The sequence below is a fragment of the Sinocyclocheilus rhinocerous genome, unplaced genomic scaffold (assembly GCF_001515625.1).
Source record: "Sinocyclocheilus rhinocerous isolate Xijiao unplaced genomic scaffold, SAMN03320098_v1.1 scaffold1390, whole genome shotgun sequence".
NCBI lineage: Eukaryota > Metazoa > Chordata > Actinopteri > Cypriniformes > Cyprinidae > Sinocyclocheilus > Sinocyclocheilus rhinocerous.
In genome coordinates, this window is record NW_015665627.1 from 827,601 (window position 1) to 848,957 (window position 21,357).

General features: G+C 36.3%; 1 protein-coding gene, 1 long non-coding RNA gene and 1 pseudogene across 6 annotated transcripts in view; all 3 read left to right on the plus strand.

Moving 5' to 3' along the window:
- LOC107731430 (uncharacterized) overlaps positions 1-116 on the plus strand; it is a 16,651-nt gene extending 16,535 nt beyond the window's left edge. Inside the window, exon 3 of the long non-coding RNA XR_001638770.1 lies at positions 61-116. This is a non-coding gene — a long non-coding RNA (uncharacterized LOC107731430). The remainder of the gene's footprint in view (positions 1-60) is intronic.
- A 660-nt stretch (positions 117-776) lies between these two features.
- LOC107731428 (ATP synthase mitochondrial F1 complex assembly factor 2-like) lies at positions 777-4,009 on the plus strand (annotated as a pseudogene).
- A 325-nt stretch (positions 4,010-4,334) lies between these two features.
- On the plus strand, positions 4,335-21,134 carry LOC107731411 (TOM1-like protein 2). Of its 5 annotated transcripts, none has more exons than XM_016542473.1 (16): positions 4,335-4,417; positions 4,991-5,075; positions 5,471-5,549; positions 5,654-5,803; positions 11,011-11,145; positions 11,295-11,462; positions 11,560-11,676; positions 11,823-11,956; positions 13,142-13,190; positions 13,526-13,534; positions 15,476-15,641; positions 15,746-15,860; positions 16,712-16,784; positions 17,421-17,480; positions 17,946-17,982; positions 18,808-21,134. In XM_016542473.1, the coding sequence occupies exons 1-16, from the start codon at positions 4,366-4,368 to the stop codon at positions 18,960-18,962; spliced, it is 1,584 nt and encodes a 527-aa protein (XP_016397959.1). In that variant the 5' UTR covers positions 4,335-4,365; the 3' UTR covers positions 18,963-21,134. The 5 variants fall into 5 exon arrangements, with proteins under 5 accessions (XP_016397959.1, XP_016397963.1, XP_016397961.1 ...); XM_016542477.1 differs by having other exon boundaries at positions 17,425-17,480; positions 18,808-18,854; XM_016542475.1 differs by lacking the exon at positions 17,421-17,480.
- Positions 21,135-21,357: the final 223 nt, after the last annotated feature.

Genomic DNA, 21,357 nt, shown 5'->3' on the forward strand with positions numbered 1-21,357 from the left:
TCGAGTACGAGAGCGATACCGGCTCTATATCAGCATGGCTGTGATTAGGCCAGAGGCAAGGGTGTAACTTTGGTTTGAGAAGTGGGGGGGGCATGCGGGGAAATGTTTTCGATTTGCGGAAAGTCACTGTTTTAAAGCGTACGCCATCGAGTCATTCGTTCATTCAGTAAGGAAGCAAGAGGCTGTATTTATGAATGAATCATTGAATCAATGACTTTCCTGCTCCTCCATGGCGATGACGGCGTGCGGTTAAAAAAATAATAACAAACGAATTTGAAAGTGGGGGGGACACAAACGGAATTTTGAAAAGTGGGGGGGACATGTCCCCCTTATCCCCAGTGGAAATTACGCCCCTGCCTCACCCAACCAACATGTGTGTGTGTGTGTGTGTGTGTTTTAATTTCATTATAATTTTGTAGATTTTTTTTATCGTCTTTACCACTTGGTGGCTATACTATTGTAAAATGTTGGGAGATTAAAAAAAGTTATCTAGTCTCATAAAATTATCTTGAAAAAAGGGAATCTATTAAATTCTATGGTAATCTATAAATATTAATGTTATAAATCAATATTTTCATAAATAAAACAAAAAGCAAATAAAAAAACAGAAAGCAAATAAAATATAAAAAGACACTAAATTCGATTATACGGAAAGGGACAATATGTGTGTGTGTGTGTGTCTGTACCAAAAAGGGCGACATCGACATCGGTGTAAAACAAATCCTACAATTGGAGCTTTAAGGACTTTTATTATGAATTGTCCTTTACGATCCTTGTGTAGGTCACAGTTATCAGCTTCACACTTGGTTTCTCCTTGCCGCATGCTGTGACATCTCTAGTGAAAGTATTTATTTGCTCTTAAATAATTGAGTTAGCTTTGATTGTACTTAATATCTGTGTTTTTCTGTTATTACTAAAACGTGAACGATGATTTGTCAAGTTGGCTATAGCGCCTGATCCAGCTAACGTTATCTAACCTTGACTAATGGTTCAGCACTCTTACGTTAATAAGAATAGCGTTTTAAACAAATGATGTTACGGAATATTTGTAGGTATCAAAGGCAGTTTGGCCAGGTCATTTCGCCATTTTCTTTTCCTCAAGGGCAGCATGTTCCTAGTTTATCAACACACCTACAAAAGGCAAAATATGCCAGTGCCACAACAGGTAAGATCATTACAGAAAGGTATAGAAGGACAAATCTAATGTACAGTCATGGCCAAAAGTTTTGTCAGTGACATAAATTTTGTGTTTTGCAAAGTTTGCTGCTTAAGCTGTTGTGGTGTTCAATCACATTGTTTCTAGATTATTGTGTAGAGTGATCAGATGCATTTTAAATAATTGCTAAAAGCTTCATTGGCCAAAAAATGAACTTTTCACAAAATAATTTTTTGATCCTGAGACAAAATGACCAGCTAACATTAATTGACTAATCATATCAGCAGCACATGTGAACGAGTACTAATCAGGTAAAGTCACTATCATACTAATTCGATTGTAAGAGCAGACTGATTGCTATAAAAGGAGGGAAGAAGCGCTTCCGATAATTGTAGACAACAGCCTGGTGTCAAGAAGGGCTGCAAAGAAGCCACTTTTCTCCAAGAAAAACATCAAGGACCGACTGAAATTCTGCAGGAAGTATAAGGATTGGATAGCAGAAGACTGGTGCAAAGTTATTTTCTCTGATGAAGCTCCCTTCCGACGGCAGAGGTTATGAAGAACAAGGGTCAACACACGAGGCTGAGCATCAATAAAAAGCTGTGAATAAGAAGCTAAATTCAGCCTCGTGGTCAACACTGTAAATATTGACTCATTATATATTTTTTGCCAATAAAAGCCTTTAAAACTTTGATAAGCTTATCATTGTTTTTCAGTATACCATAGAAACGTGGAAAAATAATCTACAAATACTGAAGCAGCAAACTTTGCAAAACACAATTTATGTCACTGCCAAAACTTTTGGCCATGACTGTATTGATGCTTGATCTCTTTTTGAGAAATCTCTTTTTGATCGTGTTTTGCAGAGAGAAAGAAGTTCTACGAGAATGTCTCTATCTCAAGGTGAAGGTGAGCATCATTCAGTGTTGGTGCCCATATAACACACATCTGCAATATAAATTTTTCAGCAAGAAAAAGAAGTTACTCTTTGTGTTGTCTACAGGGGGCCTGTTTGAAATAAACCTTGACAAGCAAAAGCTGAAGACTCCAGGTGGAAAGCTGTTCACAGTGCCTAATGAAGCTCTTGCCATAGCTGTTGCGACAGAGTGGGACGTTCAGGAGGACACACTGAAGTTTTACACCATGCACTTAGTAAGCCATTATGATTAAATAAAGTTAGAGTTCCTAAATTGTATATATTAATTATATTACCAGCCAGTGATATTTTTGAAGTGGGATATAGAATACATCCAACTTTATCTGCATACATACAGTATACTCATATAAAGCGATGCATCACAAAATGTGAACTATATTATCATCCTGCTCTAAACTGCTTAATGTGACTATAATGCATGAAGATATAAATATTAACATCATAATTTTATTTAAAGCTGATTTGAATCTGTATATTTTGTGGAAAGCACTGTACTTATAAAAATGGCATGGTTTGATTCAAATTGTAGATATGCTAATATGACTTATTTCCATCCATACAGACCACCCTTTGCAACACCGCGCTTGATAACCCAACACAAAGGACAAAGGAACGAATTATCTCAGCAGCTCTTAAGTTTTTGGAGACTGACACAATCTGGTATTTTGAGGCTCACTTGATGGCATTTAATTAATTAAACCAAGATTTATATAACATTATTGTGTTATGTAATTGCAGTAATGGTCAATGGTATTAGATTTACATCTAATACGTCTGTTTATAGTTTTATGTTTTCATTAAATCAGATACCTTTGCTGTAGTTACAGAGTAGAAGAACCTCCAGGTCTTGTGGAACTTCAGAGAAATGAATGGGACCCTGTAATGAACTGGATAGAACAAAGGTCATTTTGGCTAGATTATTTACACATTTCGGCTAGATTATGTAATAGACACAATATATAGCCACAAAATGGTGTATATGAACATCTTGTTATTTTTAGGTACAATGTAGTAATTGGCTCGTCCTCCAGTATAATGGGCCCTCAAATCCCAGAGGAGACTAAAGAGACATTTCAGCAGCACCTTAATTCCTACAATTTATGGTCTCTGACAGGTAAAGATACCATGGTGGCTTTTGCATTTTATGTAAATTGACATTTTTACATAAGATTGATTTTGCATCTTATGTGAATAGGCCTGTTTAACCAGTGCAGGGTTTTTTTTTTTGCTTCTGCAGGGCTTGAGTATGTGATCACTCAGCTGAAATCGCTGGTCTTGTCCTTTGGGCTGATTGACAGACACCTCAGTGTGGAACAAGCGGTTGTCCTGTCCAGACTTGAGGAGGAATACCAGGTATGGTAGCTTTTAGTTTGTTCCGACTGTTTAATAATAATTGCTTTGTACCATTTTGTCCATATTAATGATTACTGTAATGATGTTCTGTTCTGTCTTAGATCCAGAGATGGGGAAATGTGGAATGGGCCCATGATTATGACATGTACGAGTTGCAAGCACGAACAGCTGCTGGTGCAATGTTTGTGCATATGTCTTCTGAAAGCACAGCTGTCAAGAGAAAAATTTTACAGGACTGATAAAGCCAAAAAGGCACTGTTTGAGACTGAAAAAATAGATTTTTGTTCTCTGTCCTTGTTTATATATATTTATATATATATATTAGTAAGCTGCAGTGACACCAGTTACCTAACCAGTAAAATGCTGTTGCTGTCTAGTTATGTTTTGAGTAATAATATAGATGTCTAATTTAGTTTCAACGGCTGCCACATGGAAAGACTAAATAAAAAAATCCCAGTATTTTAATGTCAAAGCTGTGAAACGGTTTAGCTAATAAGTTGGAAATAAGTAAATCAAGTTTTGAAAAATTGTAATCATGTGCATGTCTAATTTTTTTTTGTAATTAGTTTAAATTTATTTATTAAAATTTATTTTTACCAACCCCAGTCTCATGGTTTTCAAGCAGTTCCCTTAAGGTCAAAGTCACACATTAAAACATATGTTTTTAAGTGCATAGTATGAAAGGGCAATCTGATACATAACCGTTAATAATAAAATATCAAACCCGCGGTATAAAACAGTCATGTCAACGGAATCACTGCTGTCCCTTTAATTAGCAGGCGTGTCATTTCAATAGCGGACTGCAGGTTCGGCTAATAGCTTTGCTGCCCTGAATTACGCGACCAATGGGAGTCACCCATGGGCGGGGCTTGAGTGTTTACTGTCTTATTGACTGTTAGTCGTTGGGTATGTTGACAAGATGGAGTTCTTGCTGGGAAACCCATACAGTACTCCGGTGGGACAGTGCATTGGTATGTTTTTCAGAAACTAAATGATGCTTAAAAATGGTGTCGTAACAAGTTGACGCCTAAAGCGATGCATTTAGCGAAACCGCTTTATAGAAACTCAACATATGGATAGCCGTGTCAGTTGGCTAACAGCTAATGCTCATTCATGCTAGCTGGTCTAACTTACAGTTACCTCTCAATATGTGCTTCTTAAAATAGTAATATACTTAATTAAGTTACAGATTAAAGGGAGGCGACATGCTTAACACATAAAGTAAGATGAAATACTGCTCTCACTTACCAGTTGGTATTAGCCTGCTAGCCAGTTGACACTGCGTTTATCTCTCACACCCAGTTTCATAGCAAAAGCTTGAGGTAATGTGTGTAAATGATTCATACTATTGATCAACTCCTATAAATGGACAATGTGTAAGGAAACTGACCGCTTGCTTTGGAAGATAACCAGCAAGCAAGCTCATACTGCATAGCAGTTTGCATTTGAGTGCAATGTCATCAGTGCCGATGTTATATCAGATTCTCTTATTAGTGAAAGGCAGTAACGATGATCTTATCAGTTTGCCTTTGGATCTTTCCCAGAAAGGGCCACAGATGGCTCACTGCAAAGTGAAGACTGGACCTTGAATATGGAAATATGTGACATAATCAATGAAACAGAAGATGGGTGAGACATGAAAGATGCATGATTTATAGCATTTAACAGGTTGAATTAAGTAACCTCTGTGCTGATATATTCCATCAACCTTAGGAAACCTACAAACATTGTTACACAAATCCAGAAGATGCTGTCATTGTTATAGTTGCAAATGCGTTTCATGCTAATAATGTTTAATTGTGGCTGAATGATCGTGCCATCAGTTATTTTGTGGCCATTTAAATCCATTGCAAGTACAGGACGTTACATAAATTGAATAGTCATTAAAATGTGTTATTTATGGAACCTGGATATGCTTGCTTGCAGAAGAATGATTCATTCACTTGACCTTGTCATTGTAACTTCATAATAGATTGCTTTTTAGCAGTATAGATGTGTTATTTAGTTATTTATCTGATTTATAGGCCCAAGGACGCTATAAGAGCTGTGAAGAAGAGGCTTAATGGGAATAAAAACTACAGAGAGGTGATGCTTACGCTGACGGTGAGAGGCATACAATGGAAACAATTCCCTTTAGAGTCTTACTAACATCTAATAATTCATTTTTTAGATTGTCCTGTTCATTTTGATTTTCATAATTTGTTCAGGTTCTTGAGACATGTGTAAAGAACTGCGGGTACCGGTTCCATGCATTCGTCACCACCCGGGACTTCATTGATGGCATTTTGGTGAAAATCATATCTCCTAAAAATAACCCACCTGCCATAGTGCAGGACAAAGTGCTTGCTTTGGTACAGGTATGGACCGGATTTTTGGTTTTGACTGTTCAGTGAAGGAAATAATGTTGTTTTGTAGTTTAAACACAACATGGGGGAAGGAAACACATGACATGAACCATTTCAAAAAGAGGGCATGATGGAGAGGTAGAGGAGGTGGACGAAGAGGTTGGTTACCTGATGCCCGGTAGTCAAGGAGATCTTGCTAATTCGTTGGCACACTCATTACAACCTAGTGGATCAGGTTTCTAGGTTTGGCTCAGATGACCAAAAGTGACTTCAATTAGCTTGGTCTTGCATTTAATGTGATGCCAGAAATTTCTCATGATGAAATTAAAATGTCTACAATGCCTTTGTCCAAAGAGAACTGGGCAAGTAAAGTTTGTGCTTTGCATTTTTGTTTGTCATTCAAACATTATTTAAAACAGTCACCTGATTTTAGTACCAACACCACCATTCAAAAGGTTGAGGTCTGTAAGATTATCTTTTTTTATTTTATTTTATTTTTTAATGAAATTAATATTTATATTTAACATTGATGCATTTAATTGTTCAAAATTGACAGTAAAAACTTTTCAAATAAACATGGTTCCTTTTAACTTTCTATTCATCAAAGATTCCTGAAAACAAAATATATCAGTTTCCACAAAAATATTAAAGCAGCACAACTCTTTTCAAAACTGATAATAATAAGAAATGTCTCTTGAGCACCAAAGCAGTATATTGAAATGATTATTATGTGAAGGATCATGTGACACTGAAGACTGGAGTAATGGCTGTTAAAAATAGAGTTCTGCCATCACTGGAATAAATTCCATTTTAAAATATATGAAAACAGAAACTGTTATTTTAAATTGTAATAATTTTCACAATGTTACTATTTTACTGTATTTTTGATCAAATAAATGCAGCTTTTGTGAGAGACTTTCAAATTTTCATTAAAAAATTATTGCGACCCAAAACTTTTGAATGGTAGTGTAGTGTTACACCCCTAGTCTCGTCTAGGGGTGGCGGGGAAGTAACATATAATATAAAAAAAAAAAAAAGAATGTGAGAGAGTTGGTTCTGTCTGAAATCCCAGCACCACACACAGGGAAACTCATCAAGGTTTTATTTACAGATTAAAGTCTCTGTACAGCAGTTAAGAATAAGATAAACGAGATGATTGACAGCTGTGTTAGGTGTTATCCAGACTGTCTCAGGCAGGTTATGACTGTGAATTTGTGTGTGTTCTGTTCACCCATTCAGTTAGCCTTATAATTTGCAGCTGTGTGTTAGAAAATGTTAGAAAAAGAGCAGCAATGCATAATTCTGTAAAAAAAAAAAAAAAAAGACTTTTTAAAAACTCGCCCTGACGCGCACCAGTCCACAAATGGACTCCGTGTAAGGAAACTGACGGCTTGCTTTGGAAGATAACCAGCATGCAAGCACATACTGCGCAGTAGTTTGCAGTTCAGTGTAATGTCATCAGTGCCGATGTTATATCAGATTCTCTTATTAGTGAAAGGCAGTAACGATGATCTTATCAGTTTGCCTTTGGATCTTTCCCAGAAAGGGCCACAGATGGCTCACTACAAAGTGAAGACTGGACCTTGAATATGGAAATATGTGACATAATCAATGAAACAGAAGATGGGTGAGACATGAAAGATGCATGATTTATAGCATTTAACAGGTTGAATTAAGTAACCTCTGTGCTGATATATTCCATCAACCTTAGGAAACCTACAAACATTGTTACACAAATCCAGAAGATGCTGTCATTGTTATAGTTGCAAATGCGTTTCATGCTAATAATGTTTAATTGTGGCTGAATGATCGTGCCATCAGTTATTTTGTGGCCATTTAAATCCATTGCAAGTACAGGACGTTACATAAATTGAATAGTCATTAAAATGTGTTATTTATGGAACCTGGATATGCTTGCTTGCAGAAGAATGATTCATTCACTTGACCTTGTCATTGTAACTTCATAATAGATTGCTTTTTAGCAGTATAGATGTGTTATTTAGTTATTTATCTGATTTATAGGCCCAAGGACGCTATAAGAGCTGTGAAGAAGAGGCTTAATGGGAATAAAAACTACAGAGAGGTGATGCTTACGCTGACGGTGAGAGGCATACAATGGAAACAATTCCCTTTAGAGTCTTACTAACATCTAATAATTCATTTTTTAGATTGTCCTGTTCATTTTGATTTTCATAATTTGTTCAGGTTCTTGAGACATGTGTAAAGAACTGCGGGTACCGGTTCCATGCATTCGTCACCACCCGGGACTTCATTGATGGCATTTTGGTGAAAATCATATCTCCTAAAAATAACCCACCTGCCATAGTGCAGGACAAAGTGCTTGCTTTGGTACAGGTATGGACCGGATTTTTGGTTTTGACTGTTCAGTGAAGGAAATAATGTTGTTTTGTAGTTTAAACACAACATGGGGGAAGGAAACACATGACATGAACCATTTCAAAAAGAGGGCATGATGGAGAGGTAGAGGAGGTGGACGAAGAGGTTGGTTACCTGATGCCCGGTAGTCAAGGAGATCTTGCTAATTCGTTGGCACACTCATTACAACCTAGTGGATCAGGTTTCTAGGTTTGGCTCAGATGACCAAAAGTGACTTCAATTAGCTTGGTCTTGCATTTAATGTGATGCCAGAAATTTCTCATGATGAAATTAAAATGTCTACAATGCCTTTGTCCAAAGAGAACTGGGCAAGTAAAGTTTGTGCTTTGCATTTTTGTTTGTCATTCAAACATTATTTAAAACAGTCACCTGATTTTAGTACCAACACCACCATTCAAAAGGTTGAGGTCTGTAAGATTATCTTTTTTTATTTTATTTTATTTTTTAATGAAATTAATATTTATATTTAACATTGATGCATTTAATTGTTCAAAATTGACAGTAAAAACTTTTCAAATAAACATGGTTCCTTTTAACTTTCTATTCATCAAAGATTCCTGAAAACAAAATATATCAGTTTCCACAAAAATATTAAAGCAGCACAACTCTTTTCAAAACTGATAATAATAAGAAATGTCTCTTGAGCACCAAAGCAGTATATTGAAATGATTATTATGTGAAGGATCATGTGACACTGAAGACTGGAGTAATGGCTGTTAAAAATAGAGTTCTGCCATCACTGGAATAAATTCCATTTTAAAATATATGAAAACAGAAACTGTTATTTTAAATTGTAATAATTTTCACAATGTTACTATTTTACTGTATTTTTGATCAAATAAATGCAGCTTTTGTGAGAGACTTTCAAATTTTCATTAAAAAATTATTGCGACCCAAAACTTTTGAATGGTAGTGTAGTGTTACACCCCTAGTCTCGTCTAGGGGTGGCGGGGAAGTAACATATAATATAAAAAAAAAAAAAGAATGTGAGAGAGTTGGTTCTGTCTGAAATCCCAGCACCACACACAGGGAAACTCATCAAGGTTTTATTTACAGATTAAAGTCTCTGTACAGCAGTTAAGAATAAGATAAACGAGATGATTGACAGCTGTGTTAGGTGTTATCCAGACTGTCTCAGGCAGGTTATGACTGTGAATTTGTGTGTGTTCTGTTCACCCATTCAGTTAGCCTTATAATTTGCAGCTGTGTGTTAGAAGAGTGATCGGTAGCCGATCAATCGGAGCACCCCTAGCGGGAACACACTACTGTCAGACCCATTATGAATGTAATTTGGGCTCAGTCAGTGTTTTCAGTCGTGTTTAAAGTCGTGTAGTGTGCCGTGTCTAAAGAATATAAGACCAGATGTTGCCAGTCCTCCTCACAAAGATATTTTTTTATAAATTTAGTGACTGATGCCTGCGACTAACTGTCCCTGTTTCCGAATATGTAGGTCTATTAATTTAAATAACAAATTAACAAATAAAAATCACAGACATGACATTTCTGAATAAAATAATTATATACACTTTAGTTATGTAATATAGCCTATTTGAGGACATATGATGAGGAAATACAGTGCCTTGAATAGGCTACATTTATGTAGAATGATGTAATGAAAATGAAAAATATACAAATAACATTTTAAATGACTTTTGTTGAAAAAAAGAAGCCATATTTAATTTTCATTCTAACTGATACTCAGGTTTTGTTTGTGGACAGGTTGTAGCTACTGTAATCTGCAGCAGTATTTAGGAATTGGGGCTGTTGTGAATGATTTTAGGTTATGTTGACATTGGGCACGTTCGTGACGGTGATGGAGACGTGGTCGTTTTACTATGCATGTCTTCCACAGTGTTCTACGGTTTTTTCAATAGGATCAAAGAAAAGATTGAAATGACCTGAATACGGAGTCTGACTCCGTCCGTTAGTTAATAGTGCCTGCTCACTTTTGCCCAGCCATTCTTCTACACCACTGAGAAAAGCAAATGTTAGTAGAAACAAAAGTGGCACCCACCTCCCTACTGCATCTGCAGGCAACAATAGGAGCAATTACACTCTGTCACTACAGCAGATACAACAGGCTTTCTTAAAGAAGCATTATAGCTCAGAGCACACAACATTCAACAAAGTCTGGGAAAACTGACAGGACATGCTCTCTCTGGGGAACAACCAGTTCCCTCTGTTCAAATGCATGATACTCTCCACAACTGATGAGGGACAGGTGGCATCAATTAGGCTCCTGTGAGAGGACAGGGAGAAACAGAGGAAAACAGGCAAAAACTACACTTCACAGCAGGCTGTTGGGCATCAGGCAAACACAATCTCACACACACAGATTAACAACAATAAATTACATATGTCCTGGGGCGTAACATGTAGATTGTTATTATTTAAGGAATACTTCACCCAAAAACGAGAATTCTGTTATTATTTACTCACCCTCATGTCGTTCCAAGCCTGTACAAATGTCTTTATTCTGTTGAACAAAAAGATATTTTGAAGAATGTGGGTAGCCAAATAGTTTCTGGTAACCATTGACTTCCATAGTATTTTTCTTTCCATACTATGAAAGTCAATATGGACCAGCAATTTTTTTTTTACTCATATTCTTCAAAATATTATCTTTTCTGTTCAACAGAAGAAAGGTGACATTTTTTCATTTTTGGGAAAACTATCCATTTAATAATGTATTAAAAGTTCAAGTAGAGAAGATGTGAGAAGTTGTACTGCAGTTATCAACAATATTAATAGCTGTTCTGATGCATTTTTAAATGGCAAGTTTTCAAAGCATATAACAAGTTTGCATGTACTCTATACATCAGGCGTGGGCAGATGCCTTCAGAAGTAGTCCAGATTTGACTGGAGTAGTCCACGTCTATGAAGAAATGAAGAGGAAGGGTATAGAGTTTCCTCAATCTGACTTGGAGACCTTGTCCCCCATTCACACACCACAACGGGTAGGTGTTGATGTGAGTCATGTTATGGTTTGTTTATCACAGAGGTTATGACAGCTCCTACTAAAATATTATGCCCATTATCATTTACTTAACTTTATCACTTTACATTCCCTCTTTATCTTTGCAATTTCGTTCATTGTCTTTAATAGCTGCAAAGTGCACCAGAGATGGACCAGCAGAAATATAACGCCCCAGTCCAGCCCAAGCCACAGCCTCACCCTGCCTCCGCTCCTCCATTTTCTGCCCCTGTGACTCACACTTCCCCACAGATGCCCAATCTGCCAATGTCTGGACCCATCAACCCTTCCCCTGAACAGGTACTGTAGAACCTCCTTCTTTCGTTCTTTTAAATGGGATGGATGAACATTTGTTTTCATAGATTGCATAATAATGTAATAAAATATAATTCATTAGATTTGCAAGCTGCGCAGTGAGCTCGACATTGTGCGTGGGAACACTAAGGTGATGTCGGAGATGTTGACTGAGATGGTTCCCGGTCAAGAGGATCCATCCGATCATGAGCTTCTGCAGGTTTCTCATTCAGATTTTTTTTTTTTTTTAAAAAGAGCTTGAAAGAGCTACAGAAGGCCTCTAGAGGGCGTGTTGGTGCAGCATTACATTACTTTTTTTTAATTATTATTATTCAGTGTAACTGAATTTGCTTCCTTTGTTTAAAGGAGTTAAACAGAACATGCAGGGCCATGCAGCAGAGGATAGTTGAGCTCATCTCACGCGTGTCCAATGAGGAAGTCACAGAGGAGCTCCTGCACGTCAACGATGACCTCAACAACATCTTCCTACGATATGAGAGGTGTGATCAAGCACAATGAAAATATCTTTTCTTTAAAGTGATATCCACCCAAAAATATTTACTCACCCTCATTTTAATCTTCGAAACACAAATTAAGATATATTTTAATGAAACCTGAGAAGTTTCTGTTCCTTCATTGAAATGCCGGGTAACCAAACCTTCCAAGAAGTTCCAAAAGGTTATAAAGGCATTGTAAAATGAATCCATATGAATAGAGCAGTTTAATCCAAGTCTTGTGTGAACAGATTTCATTTAGGCTTTTATTTACATCTAAACAATTATCAACATACATAGAGCACATGGCATATGGTAATCTAGTAAGGTAAGCTCAAACGTGCATCCGTGATGCACGAGAACCTAGGGCTGGGCGATATAGCAAAAAAATTTATCAACGATATAATGTTTCATATCGTTCGGTATCGATAATTACTGACATTTTTTATAACCTTTTTTAAAACAAAAAGCAATAGAAATAAAATGTTTAAATTTAAACACTGTATTTATAATTAACACAATTTATTGAGACAAACAACAAATATTTTCATTCTTTATTCACAATCTCCTTATCACAGGCAGGCACAGCACTCATTTCAGCATGTGTTTGTGTGCTGTCTGCGTCACTCATAGTACGTGCCTATATCGTGCGCTATATCGAACATTTTTTCTATCGATATCGAAGAAGGTGTACCGTCGATAAATATCGATACCGTTTTATCGCCCAGGCCTACGACAACCAATGAGGTTTGTTCTAGCACATGATGCACACATGAGCTTTCATATTTACGCTGTATGTATGTGTGTTTCTATGCTGAAAAAAGTCAAAATGAAATCGGTTTATTATATAAAGTGATCATATCTCTTTACAAGACTTGGATTAAATCATGATTCATATAGATTAATTTTATGATGCCTTTATGACCTTTTTGGATATTCTAAGTCTTGGTTACCCGGACTTTAAATAGAGGAACAGAAACTGCTCAGATTTCGTTAAAAAAAAAAGTCTTACTTTGTGTTTCAAAAAATAACCAAAGTCTAATGGGTTTGGGATGGCATGAGGGTAAATGATGACTGAATTTTAATTTTTTGGGTGAACTATCCCTTTAATGCTTCATAAAAAGGCTGTTTTAAGTGAGAGTAAGGTTTTAGTAAGTTGTCTTGATTCTGATTGCTCACTTTTTTTTTTAGATATGAGAGATTCCGATCTGGCCGAACTGCTCAAGGCATAAACAATGGGGTGGGTTGTGTCTTCTTTAAGAGAGTTGTTCTGCTATCTGTGTGTTAGCATCATTTCATCATCAATGTGTGTTTTTCCCTCCAAAAACATGTAAGGTAAATTGATCATGCCTAGTGTACATCTCAGAGTCACCCATATAATTTCCTCTTCCTCTCATTGCTTGCTTTTTGCTCTAAAATATGCTCCGAGAATGCATGGTATGGTTTCTTGGAGATGCATACCCTTTCATCATGTGCGGTTATCAACTGATGTGATTGCATGTTAGTGTTATTTATTGTGTGGTTTGGTCTGTTTGTGATTTGTTTTTCTTATTTTTTATTTTTTGGGATTGCTAGCTGAGGGAGGCAAGTATGAAAGTCATCTAATCTAATTTTTTACTTGCTAAATGCTAAAGAATGTTATGTCAGTATTAGCTGGTACATCTTCCCGTGTTGCATTCGGCATGTCCTGACAATGAACCTTTACTAGCATGTAGAATGCTTGTCCCACAGTCTGTGACCTTTGCTTCCACCACCCTTTCCATGTACTTGCCCTAGTACCAGTTCCTACACTGCTTCAAGCACAATAGGCCACATGGGGATTTACAGCAGTAACAGTGCATTTCATGTAATTGATATATGATTTTTAACAGCACATGTACAGCAATATTTTTAGGCTATTTTAGACATTTCCATGACTGCATGAGAGGCATACACTACCATTCAAAAGTTTGGGGTCAGGAAGATTTTTTTTATTATTATTAATGAATGATTGAATGATTGAAATGAAGGCTTTTATTCAGCAGGGATGCATTAAATTGATCAAAAGTGATAGTAAAGACTTTTAAATTGTTACAAAAAATTCAAAAATATATTCATCAAAAAATCCTGAAAAAAAAGGTTTCTAACAGCAGCACAACTGTTAATAGTCAGTATTGGTAAATCGGGGATATTAGAATGATATCTGAAGGATCTTGTGCCACTTGAGTAATGGCTGCTGAAAATTCAGCTTTGCCATCACAAGAATAAATTGCATTTTTTAAATATATTAATAATAATAATAATAATAATAATTCATTACATTTATATAGCGCTTTTCTAGGCACTCAACTGATATGGCTGATATATTAAAAAAGAAAATGGTACTAATAACTTTACTGTATTTTTGATCAAATAAATGCAGCCTTGGTGAGCATAAGAGACTTCTTTCAAAAACATTTCAAAATCTACCAAAATTTTGAGTGGTAATGTATTTTGGGCTTTTTCTGTTAAATTACAACTGTTGAGTTTACTCGTGGTGTCAAGTACTATGGAAAGGCGAGATTCATTAGTACATATTAAATATGGTGTACCACAATTCACTGTCATAGAATCTGAAGCCAATTACAGAGGCATTTATCACAGATCGTTAATGAATGAATTTTCCTACCTTTTCCCCCCTACACTACACAGTATAGTATAGAGAGGACAGAAAGTTATGTGAAAAGAGGGGGGAACAGGATAAGGACATTGTTGTAGTCCAGGTCACCCACAAGAGCTATCACTGTGTTATGCCTTCTGACAAAACATATTTTTGGCAGCATGTGTCTAATAATAATAATAATAATTGTTATTATTATTGTTGTTATTATTATTATTATTATTGATGGGCTTTTGCCTTGTAATAAAGAATTTGAACCCTTTTATATTACTTGTCATAAGCATGTGCCACTGTGCCAAGACAGTATGTTTTATTGTGCTTTTGACTTGTAACATAGAGGATTCAAACACGTTGTTATAATGAGCAAATGAGGGAGTACAGCAACATACCTTTTTTAAGTGGCAAAGAAATAATGTAACATTCACACACATTTAATAACAATGACTTAGACATATTTATTGTCATTGTAACAGAGTTACAATGAAATTCTCTATGACACAGTCCAGTAAAAACAACAATCCCATTGAGAATATCCATTAGCCATTCCTCTTGTGCCCACTATAATAGTCAATGTTCCTGTACAGTCTGAACACTTCACCTTTTTCATCAATTCCTAGAGTTACAGTTTAAACTTCCCCTCACAAAAGAGTTGGTGAAACCGGTGAAAGCAATGTATGTACCACATCCCAACTATTCGTCTTAACTCCTCTCGACCTTATATAACTGATTGCAGGGTCTCCCTATTTAAGTATGTTAAAAAAGTAGAAGTATGTAAACCAGTTTGAAAATGTTCATGATGTTAAAAGTAAGAGAGCAAATAAATAATGTCACCCCAAAGTGTCCGTAATCAGTGTGTATCTATGTGAAATGGTGTTGCTTATTCACAGGTCTTGAACGAGGCAACAGAAGATAACCTGATTGACCTGGGACCAGGGTCTCCTGCAGTGGTCAGCCCCAGGATCAGTGCTACTCCTCCATCCAACTTGCCTCCCTCTGTGACTCCAGTTCGCTCCGCCTCTCCAGCCACACTCTCCTCCAGACTGGCTGGTTTGGGTGAGTCTCGTACCTTGGATCCACAATGTTTTTTACATTTTAGATATCAAGTGAGAAGCTCTCTTGTTTGTCTGTACTAATGTGTGAATAACATTGCTTTACAGATGTCGGTTCTGACAGTGTGAGTGGCACCTTGAGCTCTCTGACTGCCGGTCAAACCCAAGATGACTTTGAAATGTTTGCCCAGACCAGGACTGGCACCATTCCTGAGAGAAAGAAGTATGAATCATTTCATATAACTAATAGTTTATAATGTATAATAGATTAAGATGCCTCCCCGAAAGGGATACTCAAAAATGAAAATTCTCTCATAATTTCCTCACCTTCATATCATCCCAGATGTTTATAACTTTCTTTCTTTGGATTAACACAATTAGAAATAGAATCAATTTCTGTGAGTCCATATAATGCAAGTGTACAGTGCCTTCAATATTGATGCTTCATAAGCCAAACAATGCAAGCAAGATGGCAATACATACGACCCCATTTGATGAATCATTGTTTAATGAAGCAAAATGATAGGTGTGTGTAAAAAAATACTTTTTGTTTTCAACTTTTTAAACTATAAACCATTGCTTCCGGCCAAAAAATAAATAAAAAAATTTCACAACACACTTACATCACACTTCACAATGTGCTGATGTGTACATCAGTTTGTGAATGCGCATGTGACAGTTGGCCAGAAACAATGCTTTGTAGTTTAAAAAGTTACAAATATTAGTATTTTTCTTCACACCAATAGTTTCACTTCAGAAGATATTGATTTATAAACTTTGACCATGTGGATTCCTGCCGTGTTCACTTTGTGTGGTTTTTGAAGCATCAGTTTTGGAGGTGACACTTGTGACTCATAGAATAAATACATATAATGTATGTATATATGTATTTATTTGAAGGTGGTCTCATTTTATGTAAAATACGAAATCAAGCTGTCTGAAATAATAAATTCACAGATCTTTATTATACAATAAAGGTGGAGGAGGGGCAACGTACCCTAATGTTATGATATAATTTATTTTATACTATACTGTATTATATTAGCTTTAACTTTGCTGGTTTTGAACTAATAGTACACCATTCGAAGACACAAAGGCTTCAAGTGGAGTGGCCCCAACTTTGGATGTCAGACAACAACCCACTGGGGTGAGTTTTCTTCGACTCTCTCTCTGTGTAATTTTATTTTAGGTCAGTTTTTTGCCTTTTCCATTAGTATATGTGCATACGGAATCATTGTTTTTATGTCAAAGAGGCATCATAGAATTGGATGTTGATGCACTTATTTTGGAGTGGTTCAGAAGGCATATGAATTACTGTAATTTTCAGAGGATACTACGGTACATAGTACACAGCAATGTAGTAGTGTACCAAACCCCAGATTAGTATGTGAGAAGGATGCGACTTTGAAACCTCGCTCAGAAGATGACACTATTTGATGAACATATACTGCATATTTGAGTTAGAAGAAACCATTTCTGGAAGCAGGATTTCAGATTCTGCTTTTATTTTGACATATTTGTTATTGTTGACTGAAATTATTCTTTCAGTGCAGCTCAAAAGAGTCTTGAATTGCTGTATTTTGCAGTGACGCTCATTCTGCATTTGTTTGATTTATTACCACATGGGGCTAGTTTGCTAATATTGGTTTGATTAAGACTTTTAAGTTGAAATCTTATTGTTTTTGTTTTGTTTTTTGTTGTTTGTTTGTTTTGTCATGTTTTCTTGGGATTATTATTTTTATTTATTATTTGCTTTGCTCCGGCCCATGGTTTGGGCCCGTAGGCAGCTCTTGACCAGTCCTCTGTCATGGATGACATTGAGGAGTGGCTCTGTACTGATGTGGTGAGATTTCCTTTCATTTATTTTATTTTTTTTCTTCTTTTTCTTCAGGACATAACCCATTTTTCTGAAAAGAAATATGCCCTTGTCACTGCATATTTCTTTTTGGTGGCCTTTTTATTCTTGGCTGAATGCCTTTCATCCTCTTTTTAGGGTCACTAACGACTCTCCTTGTATGGTTTTGCTGCGTTCCTTACTTTTCTGGGATATTCTTATAATTGTTTTCATTTATTTTAGTATACACTGAGTGCATAGTTAGTAGACTCTTGCTTGATATGCTTTTAATGCTTTTATTTTCTATACTAATGGCTCTTTTGGATGTTTTGGGTAATGTCATTGTTAAATCAAGAATAGGTCATTTGAAGGGAAAAAATTATCATGTTTGATGTGGTTGCAAAAAAGGTGTGTTCCTTTTTGGACAAGCCTTCATGCACTGAAATCTTTTACCCTTTTGCTGCTTTCTTCCAGAAAGGAGATGAAGGAGAGGAGGGTGTGACCAGTGAAGGTATGGAGAATTACTTGATTTACACTACCGTTCAGAAGTTTGGAGTCAATATGTTTTTTTTTTTTAAGGTTTTTAGGGGCCAAGCACCGAAGGTGCTAAGGCACCTATTGTATCTGTTAGTTTTCTTATTATTTTTCCCGAATGGGAGTCAAAGGCAGCCCTATCAACGGCACATGAGAAAATGATGGAATTTGTCACAATTGTAGAGATGGTCATGAATAGTGATTGGACCAAATTTGGAGTCTCTAGGACCAACTCTAGCGCCACCACCAGTTCAAAAATTCACTTTTCTAAAGGTTATAACTTTTGAACCATTTGCTCTAGACAAATGTAATTTAGTACACCTGATTCATCTCTTCATGCTGATGCCATTCAACATCTTACATTAAATATCTGCCCATTACAGTAGCGGCCATTTTGAAAAGTACAGTATTCAGGGGGTTTTTCGCTACTCCTCCCTCAAATTTTGTCCAATTTTGTCCAAACATCAGATTATCTTTGGACTGAGCCGTACAGAAATGACTGAACAGATTTCTTAAATTCATCTTTGTTCTAAAGTTATGATGTCACAAACTTAACGAGGTCGACCCGAAATTGGTTCAGAGACTGTAGCTCGGCCAAACTTTGATTTCAATAATAATTTCACAGTATTACTTTTTTTACTGATTTTTTAATCAAATTCCTTGGTGAGCATACTAGACTTTTTAAAAACGTTTAAAAATCTTACCGACCACAAACTTTTAAACACTAGTGTCTATCTGACCATAGTCCCAGCAATTATATGCAGTATTTGACTTTAAATGCCCCATGAAAACTTTCTTCCAGAGTTTGACAAGTTTCTAGAGGAGAGAGCCAAAGCAGCAGAGGTGGTGCCCACGCTGCCGACACCCCTGAGTGACGAGCTTTCTGCTGCGGCCGGCGCTTCTGTGAGTGCGAGTAAAAAGGCTAGCAGGTCCGAAGACTCCCTCTTTGCCTTGTAGATAAGTGTCAGATCCTCTGGGGCGGCCCAGCACTGCTCACGTGGCAGTGGTGGGTCAGCCGCTTTGCAGATCCATCAACGTCTCTTCTTTCTCTCCTGCTTCCTGCTTCTCCAGCACAATCAACCCTATCACAGCTGAAGCGATCAGAACTGTTTCATGATCTAGACATTTTCATAATAGACATTTTCATACTCTATCAAGTTTTCATTCCATTGAAAATGCTGTAGAAGATCCACTCATAACTCCCTTAAAGCATACCGTTCCTTGTGGGTTTGAGAGGTCAATGTCTATTTTTTAAATTGATGTTTGTGGTATAAAGCAAGGCAGATTCTTGTAAAGTCTACTACCAGAATTTTGTGTTCACTGTGGTCCTGCATGCAACAGCTGGATAATCCTATTTCTCTTTCCTCAAGAATAATCTGTATAGGGAGCTAATAATTGTTTTTTCTTCATTTTTTCAGTTTTATTTACATGAAGATTTGCTTTAAAGGGATGTTATACATAGGATTATTTATTATAAAATTTCTAATTAATACCTCTGACAAGATATACCATAACCTAAAGCTGATGTTAGCAGTTCAGCTGGCAAATTTAAGACTTTTGTGTCATATTATCAGAAATTAGTACCAGTGATTGAATGACAGAACTATTCGAGAGAGAGAAGTTTTAAGCATAGTTGTGATTTATTTGATTTAAAACACATTTTGCTAATTGAATATTGAACTGAATAAGCCAAAATGACAGAAGTGATATGTCTGCACCACATCTCGTGACTACAGAGCTCACATCAGAGGGAAAATGATATTATTAATATTTCACTGGATACTTTTAAATGTTATTATTTTACTAGGCAAACCATTGCCTATTAAAAAGGATTAATAGGAACAAAAAGTATGTATTTCAATTTAATTTGCACTGAAATAATTATTCGCCTTTCGGCTGTGTTAAAAGAGCTTTTGTTCAAATACAAAATTTAAGCTGTCGTTCATTTCACTGCTGTCTATTACGAGGCCGAAAACAAATGGAGTTTCCAGAGAACTGATGGTGACTGCGAGGCAGTTTAAATTGGATCTTACGTTGCACGACTGCAGCAGAAGTGGTGTCGAGCTTAATGTTATTATTGGGAATGAAATGGACCTGCCTTAAAGAACAGGTTGTGGGTAGTTTAAGGTGTAGTCCACTAATGGTCATTTAACCTTTGGTACTCTCATGTTTGCACATCAGAGGTTTGATTTAGTGAGGTGAATGTGCTGATGTAATATCTTTAGTTCGAGTGCTGTGTCGCGCTGTTGTGTACATTCTGTTTCGACGGACCAAATGTTTAACCTTAGCAAAAAATTTAAGCGTAGAGTCAACTAACTTAAAACATATATTGCTTTTAACGTCCAGAGGAGTTTTAGTTGTGTTTGTATTTGTGTAAGATTTTATTTGTTCATATAGGTGAGCACAAATCAAAGGGACAGTGCACTTTTGCATGGCTAATAATTTTATATGATTTGTCACACTACACAAAATATGTATTACAAATGAAAACAACCCCAGATCTTTTGAGTAACTAAGCTTTGGGCCTCTTGCACTCAGAATTTCAGTTTGAAAACTGTTGGATTTTGAGGATCGCTGCCTTTGGCAGAATTATTGGGAGCTCATTATGCTGTGTTTGTGAACTTTACAGTTGCCACAGAACTTTGGAGGAGCTGTTGAAACAATTTAAGGGAAACAGTTTAGGGAGCTACAAAAAGCCCAAGTCCTTCATCAGGTGACAATGATATGTAGCCTGTTATATAGTTATTCTGAGAAGAGCTAAGAAGAAATTCAAAGATAGCTGTAGCAGGGAATGCAGCTTGATTATGCACAAGCATTAATACTAAAATATTATGGCAACTGTCTATTTCTGTTGATAATAGGAGATTTGAGGGACATGATTGGTGGTCACAATTGACTAGTTTCTTTCTCCTATCTCCTCCTATATTACTTATATGTACACTAAACTCAATGAAAAAAAAAACAGATTTTACCTCCCATGGATGTTAACCATCCCATTTAAATGCTGTTGTTATTGTTTTTGGCACTATCGCTGAAATGGTTCATCTTGGATAGAAGCACGTTATTTAAAGAGTTAGTTCACCCAAAAATGAAAATTAGCCCATAAATTACTCACCCTCAAGTCATCCTAGGTGTATATGACTTTCTTCTTTCAGACGAATCCAGTCGGAGTTATATTAAAAATGGTCTTTGATCTTTCAAGCTGTTTAATGCCACTCAGCAGGTGTTGCATGCATCAGTCCAAAAGAAGTTAAAAAAAAAGCGCCCATCCATTAAAAAAAAAGTGTCTCACACGGTTTTAAGAAAAATATCCATATTCAAAACGTAATAATCACTTTAATCTAGCTTGCGC